The sequence below is a fragment of the Microtus oregoni genome, unplaced genomic scaffold, assembly GCF_018167655.1.
Source record: "Microtus oregoni isolate MIOR12 unplaced genomic scaffold, Mior012 000022F_ref0000154, whole genome shotgun sequence".
NCBI classification, from domain to species: Eukaryota; Metazoa; Chordata; class Mammalia; order Rodentia; family Cricetidae; genus Microtus; species Microtus oregoni.
The window spans coordinates 17,182,488-17,193,812 of NW_024543081.1; the positions used below are offsets into that span (position 1 = coordinate 17,182,488).

The 11,325-nt window shown below is 54.4% G+C and overlaps 1 protein-coding gene across 1 annotated transcript; it reads left to right on the forward strand.

The window, feature by feature from the left end:
* The first annotated feature begins 4,657 nt into the window (after nucleotides 1-4,657).
* LOC121461403 lies at nucleotides 4,658-11,025 on the forward strand. Its single transcript, XM_041672492.1, has 15 exons — nucleotides 4,658-4,927; nucleotides 5,001-5,123; nucleotides 5,402-5,520; nucleotides 5,601-5,751; nucleotides 5,820-5,904; nucleotides 6,109-6,317; nucleotides 6,484-6,601; nucleotides 6,756-6,928; nucleotides 8,979-9,121; nucleotides 9,200-9,302; nucleotides 9,556-9,852; nucleotides 10,032-10,256; nucleotides 10,359-10,443; nucleotides 10,553-10,686; nucleotides 10,805-11,025. Exons 1-15 carry the CDS (start codon nucleotides 4,658-4,660, stop codon nucleotides 10,889-10,891), a joined length of 2,322 nt encoding a protein of 773 aa, XP_041528426.1. The 3' UTR covers nucleotides 10,892-11,025.
* Nucleotides 11,026-11,325: the final 300 nt, after the last annotated feature.

Below are 11,325 nucleotides of genomic sequence, written 5' to 3' on the forward strand. Positions count from 1 at the left end.
TCCCAGTACTGGAATTTTTTGGGGGGGAGGGTAGTAGAGGTTGGAGAGAAAGGGGGTGCTGGGGTTGAACTCAAGACCTTGTAATTGTTTGGAAAGCACTTTGACACTGAGCTCTGTCCTCCCCGGAAACTTAAACCTAGGCATACTTTGTTACATCTGTTTTCACCTGCCAAGCGAATCTCCAGGGCCTGAGGGTGTTACGAGGGCAGGAACACCAGGAAACAGTGTGCAGCCCCCAGGGAACTGGTTGTAGTAGTGTCCTGGCAGCCTTTACAGGAGTTCATGCAGTCTCCTCGGATCTACCTACTGGTCACTGACTCCTCAGAACTTTGACGGCTGCCATGATTTCTAGAAAAATAGAGTTGACTTGTCAGTATGGAGAGTGGGAGGACGAGACATGCTGCGGCCACTGCACTACAGATGGTCCAGGTATTGCTGGCACACTCACCTTCTGTGTGCCAACTCTCTTCGTTGCCAGAACCTTGTGTGCTGGTCCTGGAGCCCAGCTTGGAGCCTTGAGCCCTGACCTGCCAGGTGTCTGTGTCCCCAAGTACAGTCTTTACTTGGCCCTCTCTGGGAACCTCTCCCCTCTCATTGCAGAAGAGTTGCATGAGGTGGTAATGGTGCCACACCAGCCCCAAGGAGAGCCTGACTTGGACTAAGTTAGCGGGATGCCACCTGTCTGGTCATCATGACTGGCTCACAGCTATGCAGTCAGGTTGTCTTGAGGTCACCATAGCAACGGACCATAGGTTGGGGACTCAAAGCAAATAGAAATGCTCTTTCCCCTCAGTTCTGGGGGTTAGTGTGTGATTCCCCCTGCAGTTCAGGTTGAACTCTTTCCGCTCCACCTCTGATGATTGCTTCCAAACCTGAGGCACCTTGCGGGAGGTTGCAGGTCCTCCCATTCTGCTTCCTCGTGGAGTCATTTCTTGCCAGTGTGTCTCATATTCACACCGCATTCTCTCACAAGGTCACATTTGTATTGGAAGGCAGCCCATTCTAGTGACCTCAACTTGATGACAAATGCAAAAAATCCATTTCCAAATAAGGTCACATTCCCAGGTTTGAATTACGAGTTGAACATAGGTAGCTTTTAGGACAGAGTTCAACCTGTAATAGCACGTGCCCCAGCCAAAACCCCTGAGAGACCATAAGATTTTTCTAGAACTTTTGGGTAAAAGGTTGATGGGTATCCTGTATCTTGGTCTGCCTGGTCCTGGGGATCACTCACATTCTAGCTCACCAGACTGGAAGCTGGCTCAAGGTTCCTAGATACTCACGCCTCCTTTCCGCTTAAGACTGATCCGTCTAAGTTGCCCTTTTCATTTTTCTTTCATTCATTTATTTGTTTGCTTGTCTTTTAGCCTTGTTTGCTTCTGTGATCAGTCAAAGGCCATATTCTGCCTATCCTTCCTGGGACCACAGCACTTAAGACTTACCATGTGGCCAGCCATTTGTCCTCCAACTTGAAGAGCTAAGGAGCCTCTGCTGCCCAGGCTGGGTGTAAATTCCTGGACTCAGTTTCCCCAAACAGCCCAGGCTTTTCTATCATAAAACACACGCACTGCTAAATGTTGAAACTCTCCTCTTTGTCTATTGCTCTAAAGACACTCCATGGCCAAGGGCTCTCTTATAAAAAGGAAACATTTAACTGGGGACTTGCTTATGGTTTCAGAGGCTTTGTCCATTATTGTTGTGATGGGGATTATGTTGGCACTTATCATGCTGGAACTGTAGCCTCGAGCTACATCCTGATCCACACAGGCCAAGAGAGAGAGCTAACTGGGCCTGTCATGGGCTTTTGAAACCTCAAAGCCCACTTGCAGTGACACACTTCATCCAACAAGGCCACACCCCCTAATCCTTCTAATCCTCTCAAACAGTTCCATTCCCCGGTGACTGACATTCAAATATATGAGCCTATTGGGACCATTCTCCTTCCGGCCACCACACTCTTTTATTGTGCTTTCTTTCCTAGAATGCTTTGTATCTTGCAAAATACACAGCCTTGTCAAGAGGGACCTCTGAGTCAGCTCTATTAGGGCCCTCCCCCTGCTACTCTCCTCCAGGGGCTTGGGTACCCTGATAGTAAAGCCGTGCACAGGACAGCCCCTCCATCATCCATCCCTGGGCCACAGTTGTGCTCAGTTTCCCTGGCTACCTCAGCCTTCTTGCCTAGCAGAGATTCCCCCAAGGCCAGCATCACTGTTCCCTGGATCTATGGTCCCATAAGTGTATGGAAGCTAGCTCATCCCTATCAGTGCTGTCCGGGCTGACCTCTGGCCACTATTAGAACTGCCGTGAGTGTTCACTCGTAGGAATTGGTCCGACCAGGACCAGTTTGGGCTGTGTTGCAGACCCGCTGCAGCCTGTGTTCCTCTCTGTAGTCTGGAACTATCTGAACTTTACCCTAGGTTCAGCATGCAGTGAGCCCTATATGTGTCCCTGCACTTGTGGCTACTTGCCCTAGTGACAGGGCCGTGGTCCCCTGAGGGCTGGAACTAGCAGGGCAGGAGGCATTATTTAGGGGGTCCCTGAGTGGGGTATCATGATCTCACTGTGAATGTACAAGGGAGGGGCTTCTAAAAGGAGAGAGGCCTATGTGAGGTCCCAGAGGCAGAGCCAAGGAGAGGCTCCAAGTCATACAGCTGTGGGCTCTTGCCCTTGCCTGGATGTTCAGGAGTGTGAGCAGTTTGGTCAGCTCTACTCCTTCCTGGTCATCCACTTAGCTGCTATAATTCAGGAACTTCATGTACAAAGGAGGTCGTGTGGTCACTAAGCTGCTAGGATCTCTGGAATGTGACTGTTAGAACCTTTGAATCAGAGTAGGGCGACAAGGTTGGAGGGTCCTGCTGGGGGCGTTGTCCTCTCTTGTCAAGGGGTGGTCCAAGCTCAGCATAGGATCCTGACCTGGGGCAAGTGAGAAAGTGGCAGCTACCCCAAATAGGCTTCAGAACCTCCCCATATTTGGGCCTCTACTGTCCCAGCTGTGGGCAGCTACAGGGAGATTTGTACAGAAATTTGACCTGGTTCTGCCTTGAACAGCAGAACAAGTCAGAGGCCAGGTATCAGAGGCAGGGGTCACCCTCATCCCTCTTAGCTATGGAGGCCCAAGGATGAGTGCAGAGAAGGGGAGGGGGGCATTCCAGACTACACACCCAATCTGGGGTATGACCCAGAGACTGCTTGGCGCAGCTGCTCCTAGGAATGCCATAGTCCCTTAAAGAAGCAGGGTAGACAGGAGGAAGTGAAGTCTGCATGCCAGGTGTGGGCAGACTTGTGCTGGGACACGCCCTCCCAGCCCCCGGGAATGCACATACTCGGTGCCTGGCCTGGGGTGGGGGCTGAGAAAAGAGAGCAGGCAGGACAGGGTGGGCCGTTGTAGGGTGTGAGACAGACAAGCCCTCCTGGGAGAGGCGTCCACCAGCCATCCACCCACTGTGCGTCTATGGCCTGCCCTGGCCTGCCAGCCTGCCCACCTCACCCAATATTTTCCATGGAAAGTTCCCAAGGTAACAACAACACAAACTCATGACAAAGATGAACCCAGGCAGGGACAGGTCTCGGGGTGGGGTGGGGGTGGGGGGTGGTCACAGGCTTGGGGTGGGTGGAGGTAGGCAGGGCTAGCTTTAGGCCCTGGGGACTCCTAAGTCTCTCTGTCAGTAGAGAGGGAGGGTCTGGGACCAGCATGACCCTGGCCACTTGAGGGCTTTTGGCTTGTCTGTTGAGCACAAACTCCACTCCTTGGTAGAAGATTCGATGATGGTTGGGTAGAGGGTGAGCGGTGGGCTCATGCTGGACTCCATGAATACACCTGCACCGGTGGAGATCCCTGAGCATCCCCACCCTCCTGCTCTTCTCTCTGGTGGGGATTCCAGGATGGAGGAGGGCTAGGTCATTCCAGGCTCAGGTGGGGAAGGTACGGCAAGTGTGAGGTTTCTGGAAACAGAGCAGACCAGTCTAGGGTGTCAGGAAGTCTTGGGTGGGGGTTGTCTGAGTACCATGGAGTGGCCACGTGACTGGGAGAGGGTGTAGTTCCAGCACTCCCTGGGGGCCCACATGGCTGTGGGAAATTTCCGTGACTCTCCAGTCCCCTCCTAAAGTGGGTATCGATGCCCCCATTTCCTATAATTCTTAGGCATCCCCAGGGCAGGCCTGGTACCCATTATAGCAGCCCCCCTTTTTCGGCCTCCTAACCCAAAGGGATTGCAGCCCTATGGCCATGTGAGTGACTATTTGGGACTTGGGTGGGAATTGAGTTCGTTGAATGCCCCCCTCGTTCCATACAGGAACCGAGGGGGGAGGGGCCAGATACTCCAGCTAGAAGCCCCTTCCTCTCCGCAGCCCTTCCCCCACCCACATGACTGAGGATGGGCACTGGGTTTCCCAGGAAACAGTAGCAAGAAAAGTGCTGGAGCCAGACTGGCTGGGGCTGGTGGATCAGTGGCTTGAAGGAAGGTAGGGTGCACGGAGCTAGAGGCAGTCCCCTAGGCCAGGGCAGTCTACCCAGTCCCAGGGGGTCTCCCCAGCACCAACCTGCGCAAGGGTAGGGGCAGGTGGTCCTGTGGACCCCCTGGTCCTGACTTGGGTCCTCCTGCCCTTGTAGGGCTGCCCTTGCTGTCCTGGACACCCTGCAAACTGCTCAGCATCCACCATGGGAAACCCCGCTTCAAGGCTTGGCTGCCTGGGGGAGAGGAGGAACCGCTCACACACCAGCCCCAGGACCCACACCAGCCCCAGGACCCGAGAGGATCTCTCTCCATCCGCAGCTCCTCAGGGCCCACTACCACCAGGGATCCCCTGGGCCTGGTGGGGCTCCCGTGCTGTCCAGGTGACAGAGGTCACAGAGACAGTGGTGACAGAGACAGTGGTGACAGAAGCCGTGGAGATGGGGCCCCGTAGTCAAAGAAAGCAGCCAGCCCAGGTGAGGAAGGACAGCTCTCGAGTGTGGGGAGTCCAAGTGGAGGCCAGATGAGGTGAGTACATCCTTCTTGCAGGCATCCCGAGCCCCCCTGGGCACACTGTGCAGCTGGCTGGATGGTATGGAGGAACTGCAGGCCTCACAGGGACCCCTGGCTGCTGATGCCACTTTGGCTGCATCCCAGCTGCGGGAACAGGAGGTACAAGGGCCACCAGGAGATAGGAACAGGAGTGGGGGGGGGCACTTTTACCCCCTTGAACCTCAGGTCAAGTCACTGGTAACTAATGGTCGTTACCATGTGCTTGAATACAATAGATCTGTTCCCTAAGGGTGGGCTGTATACCTATACCTGTTAATATTCCCACAGCCAGTAATCCCCCTTGATTAAAAAAAAAAATAAAGAGGGGGCAGTGGCAGGAGGAGGATGGGCAGGGACCCCAGAACCCTGCCTGAGCCCTCTGACCCCATGTCTGGTAGCTGCTCCTGCGTCTACTGAGGGAGCGTGCACCGCACGTGGAGCCAAGATTGCAAGAGGCTGGGAGCCCGGCAGAGCTGCGCACACAGTGGCACCGCCTGGTACAGCAGGCAGAAACCAGGTGAAGCCACAGGTGGGGGGACTGTGAGGGTTCTAGGGCAAGAAGGGCACCGCTGCCAGCTCCTCCATCTTCGCCCCAAGGTGGAGACTCCTGGAGCAGCTGGTCCCGGCGGCCCAGAGTTTTGAAGCGGCCTGCAAAGCTCTGCTGGTACAGCTGAACCCAAGTGAACAGCTCCTGGCTGAGCTACTGCTGGGGCCCAAGTGCCCTGAGGAATCTTTACTGTACTCCCAGGTACGGCTCAGGCTCGGGGTGGGACGGTGTGGGCTGTCACAGGCTCAGTGTCTTGTGTTTGTTCACAGGAGGTGTACAAAGGGGTTGGTGTATGTGCCAAGGACCTGGAAAGGGTTTTAGAAACGGGAAGGAGGTTGACAGAGCTCCTCACAAGTAAGTGGTCCCCACCCAGTCACCAGCATGTGCTCAGGGAGCCCACAGAAAAGTCTACCCTTAACCCAGTCCCCGAGTCCAAGGCCTCGATGTCATCACCGATGGTTCCCAAGGACCCTTCTAATGCCCTCATCCCTGCTACTGGTCCCTCAGTTCCCCTTCAGTGTCGGTGTTTCCTCCCTGGCCTCTTGCCTCTGGCTTCAGGCGACCAAGCTCAGCTGGTGCGACAGCAGCTGGATCACTTTCAGGAGCGTGTGAGGCTGACTGAGTCACAAGTCACCTGTGCCCAACAGAAGCTGCTGTATGCTCAGAGGACAGCGTCCTCCAGGGCCTCGCCACCAGCAGGCTCGGAGGCCCAGCTTGGACTGGAGGGGTCTGCCTCAGCACACCCAGGGCTCAAGGATCAGAAGCAGGTGCTTGTACCCCCTTGATTTTACATAGAAGAAAGACCTCCAGCCTACCTACCTCATGCCCTTTGAGGAGACTGCAGCCCACTGTGGCATAGCTAGAGTGGCTGGGAGTACGTGCTTTCTGTCCCTGGCGAAGGCTGTCTAGAACAATGCCGGTTTCTTCCTACAGCTGAGCGTCCAGCTGGCCCAGCTAGCAGAGCGGCTTGAACAGCTGGCACAGTGGGCAGAGACTTCTAGTCATGCAGCGGCACCCACAGTGACCATCTGGGATCAGAGCCCCTCATCAGGTACATGGCCAGGGCCTTGGGGGTACCTGGGAGTCTTTGGGAAGTCCCTGTCAGGGCTGAGGGCAGGATCAGGCCTATGCTCAAGAAACCAAGGTAGGCTGAGTGTGAAGGTCTTGCCAAGGCTGGGCTCTCAGGCGTTCGTGTCTCCTCCTAGCTGTGCTTCAGGCAGACACAAAGCCCCTGGAGGGGCACTGGTTAGAGATTCGAGAGCAAGACACTGGGCTGAAGGCCATATGGGAGCCAGCTGTGCAGATCTTGTGTGGTCTCAAGGAGCAGGCAGCCATGAAGGAGCTGAGGCTGGAGGATGACTGGAACCTAACCTCGCAGGTGCCTTGACAAACTAGGGGAGGAAGGTATCCCCAAGAGTCCTTTGTGGGGAGAGGTGACCCACAGGGACACTCTGAGATTGAACTGTTGTTGCTGTCGGAGGAACCAAGGCAGAGAACTCTGGGAGCGATGGGGAGAGCATTGGGGAAGGGAAGTGGGGGCCACAGAGCCAGCTGGAGAGATTGCTGGTGATGACTTCGTGCTCACCTTCCAGCTTCTGACTGTCCCAAATCTCCATTTAAGGCCACAGCTTTCCCAGTAGGGCCGGGGCTGGAGATCAGACCATCCCTGACTGTTAGCAAGGGCAGCTCCTCTTTGGACAGCACCATCAAGCCTCCAGGCTGTACGGGTAGGGGTGACCTAGTATCTACATGCCTTTTCCAGCAAGTGGAGAGCTATTAATTAAGATAAAAGCATGGCTGTGAATGAGTCCCATTTATGCAACAGCTGGAAAGAAAATTCGTCAGGAGCAAGATAGAAAGAAATGGACTTACCCATGACTCACAGTCTGGGATGGTCCAGCATTGAAACAAACAGGCAAGAGTGGGCTCTGCTTCCACTTAGCCCCCTTTTCTATAACACAGGAGTGGCTGGGATGCACGAGACCCTTCCTGAGATTTGCTGTCCGCCCAGAAATTCTAGGTTCCTTTGCTTGTTCTCAGATTTTTTTCTCATTCTCGGGACTGATGGTTTCCTGGGCCACTGGAAGCAGCTATCACCAATGAGGAAGTTGAAACTGTGGTTGTACCCTGGCTCAAAGTTCTTAATGCTGACAGTTTGAAATGGACGGGGCTGGCTCCTGAGAGTCTGTTCTACCTCTCTCCTTGCCATGTGCACAGTGTCTTCTTTCTGTGCCCTCTGTGTGTTTTGTGTCCAAATCTTAATCCCCTTTTGCATATGTACGTGTTTACATGTATGCATGCATGCACACTTGTGCAGAGGCCAGAAGTGGGCATATAGTGTCTTTCTCAAGCATTTTCCACCTTATTGCTTTTTTTGTTTGTTTGTTTGTTTGTTTGTTTTGGTTTTTCGAGACAGGGTTTCTCTGTGGTTTTGGAGCCTGTCCTGGAACTAGCTCTTAGAGACTAGGCTGGTCTCGAACTCACAGAGATCAGCCTGCCTCTGCCACCCGAGTGCTGGGATTAAAGGCGTGCGCCACCACTGCCCGGCTCACCTTATTGCTTTTGAAGATTTATTATTTTATTTTTAATTATGCATGTGTGTATGTGTGTATGTATGTATGCACACATGCATGTGGGTACCCACAGAGACCAGAAGCACCAGATCCACTGGAGCTAGGGTTATAGGCAATCATGAATTGTCTGACCTAAGTATTGAAAACTGAACCAGGTCCTCTGCAAGAGCATCAAGTGCCCTTAACTGCTGAGCTATCTCTCTGCCTCCCCCTACCCTGCCTTATTTATGAGTCAGGGTCTCTCCCTGGACTTGGAGTACTTACTCATCTAGACAGCTGGTTACTGAGTCCCAGGAATCTTACCTCTGCTTCCTTGGTGCTGGTTACCGGCGAGCCACCATGCTGATTTGTTTTGTTTGTTTTTTACATAGATGCTAGGGATAAAACTCAGGTCCTCATGCTTTGTAGCAAATACTTTACCAACTGAGCCATCTTTCCGCTCCCCAAATCCCACCCCTCTTAAGGGCAGCAGTCACACTGATGCCTCACCCTACAGTTAGCTATATATACAACTGCCTCTTTCTAAGTAAAGACTGGGGCTTCAACTTGGGAATGGGTGGTGGTGGATCCTATTTACCCATGGGGAGGATCTTACTGACTTTTTTCACCTTGCCCTAAACATCAGCACAATCCTGGGTGCAGCTGCCCCCCTCATACTAAGGAGGCTTAGGGATAGAGGGACTGGGCCAGCATGTGTGGTCTTCTTGCAAGTGTGGCGGTTAGTGTGAGGTATAAGGTGAAGGGAGGTGTCAGGAAGAGGGCTCAAGATGTGAGGTATACAGAGGAAAAAAGATTCCACCCTTTAGCTTTTCCTACCTGGAGAGCCAACAGTACACCAGGCTGTTCTGGTGACAGGAGTTCCTATGGGGACAGCAAACCCTGGTGGTGTCATGGCTAAGGATTAGAGGAGACACTGCCTATGGGAGCACCTGCCACTTGGGCCTGCTGCTGGAGCTGCTGGGCTGCCAGGCTGCCATGTCTAGCCCTTCCTGTGAGAGGTGAGCCTGTTTGCCAGCTGTCCCGCCCCATTCTCGCTGGCCCTCTACCCTGCTCACATCTGCCCATCTCGTCTCCAGGATGCACACCCTGGAAGGAATGTTGCTGCTTGTGGGCCACCTTGTAGAGAGACTGGTCTCGTACTCCTGTAGCCTGAGCCAGGCTGAACCCTCGGGGACCAAGGTGGGACCAGTGGCCGGAGACTTTAGTCTGCACAGTAACTGTGGACCAATCCAGGGTTAGCCTAATGACACTAGCTTTAATGCCCTGGACCCTCTGTGAGACCATTTGATCTCTAGGAGGAGTTAGCTGGAAGGCCTAAGTGTTGGGCAGGACTGCTGAGAAGCTCTGGAGGATGGGGGCATTGGCTCAGGATTGGTGGGCCATTTGGGACATGGGTTCTTCCAGTTCCCTAACATTGCTTCCTAATATGTAGGCGCTACAAGCCCAGAACTGGCCTCTGGAGGAGTTGCCTGGGGCCCTGAGCCTAAAGTGCTGGACTCAAGCCCCAAGGGAGGTACTGACACTGAGGAGTCTTGACCAGGAGTCGCCTGGGGAGCTGAGAAGTAGAGCTAAGGCTCCCCTCCTGGGGCAGATTTCAGAACAGAGCTGGAGGCCTTGGTGGGCAGACATCATCACGGAGAGTTGGAGTCGGAGGAAGCCAGAGCATAGCAAGAGGAACAAAGAGAAAAGGGACCAGTGGGTACAGGTGGAAGAGGGCCACCAGGGACAGGTAAGAGCAGGTAGATACATATTCTGTTTACCCTGACACCTCACAGCAAGGGGCCACGGTACACTTGCGACTTGTCGGTGTTGGGGGTACTACCTGTATTGCTTTGGTCATAGAATAAAGTGGTCTAGGGTGTTCTTGACACCCCAAGCCACAGACAGCACTGAAACATTCCCCAGTAGGACCTTGTGGACAGCTTCCCGGCAACTGGGCAGCAGGACAGGGATGAACAAGGCTGGCCCGGCTATACCTGGGGGAAATGTGGGCCTGACCACAAGCGCCCCACCATGTTGGAGCGAGGGCTCCCCAGTGGCCAGAACCAGCCACACTGCGTGGTCAGAACAAGGAACATGGAAAGGACAAGTGCGTCAGTGGCCAGAGGCAGGCTCAAGGTTCAAGGAGCCTTGGTGAGCAGGGGTGAGCGTGGGCCTGTGACAGTGGGGAGGACAGAGCCTCAGGAACTGCCTCCAGTCCCTACGTAGAAGGCTAGACACCCCTCTGCTCGACAGGTGGCAAGAGGAGCCCTGATGGTCCGTGTTGGAGGTGGCTGGGCAGCTCTGGATGAATTTCTGGTCAAAAATGACCCTGTCAGAGGTGAGAGCTGGGGGTAGGCAGGGACATGCAAGTCGCCAGGGCCTGGGGGTGGGTAGGTAGGGGCCGTTTGGCATCTGTTTTAGCCCAGCAACCTGGAATCTCTGAGCAGCAAAGGGGAGGACCAGCCAGAAGATCCACGAGAGGTTCCTATGCTGGGCTCCTAGCATGCCAGCCCCTGACGTGCTCACCCTGAGGCTCTGGACCTCTATCCGAATGGGTTCCAGCAGACCCCCGCCTCAGAAGGTGAGAGCTAGCATGGGCTTCAGAGCCAGGGGCCAGGTCCTCCAGATGGACTGAGGACCTTCTCTGAGCCCTGGTGGAGGAACTGAATGGTGAAGTGAAGCCTGGCCAGTCCTTTCAGACAGGGCTGCCAACTGGCAAAGAACACCGAGATCCCGGTGCCTACAGGGTCAAAACCTCGGAGCAGCCCACTGATGAGAAACCCTGAAGACTTCACGATCCAGCAGAGAGGGACAAGAAACAGTGGCAGAACTCGCTCAGGGACCAAGCGGGAGCTGGAGCCACACAGTCCCAGCACACAGGGCGGGGTTGTGGCTCTAGCTCTCCGCAATAAAAAGGAGTTTGGGGAACTGGACTCTCTCTGACAGGTCTTCATTTCCCTTGCAAACTCAATTCAAAAGCCAAGGGGCTGAAACAGGCTGCCTCCCCACCCCCACCTAGCGCCTGCCCGGCATTCTTTTTCAGTGACTTGTAATAGGGAGGGAAGAAGGGAGGGACTTTGCAACTCAGCAACCTCTCCCAGTTTAATTTGCGCAGAAGTAGCCCTGCCCCGTGCCATAGTTTACGCTTACCTGCCCACTCCACCTGTCTTGTCCCAGTCCAGCCTGGCCTCAACCCCGCCTACCGCCCTCAATGGGGAAG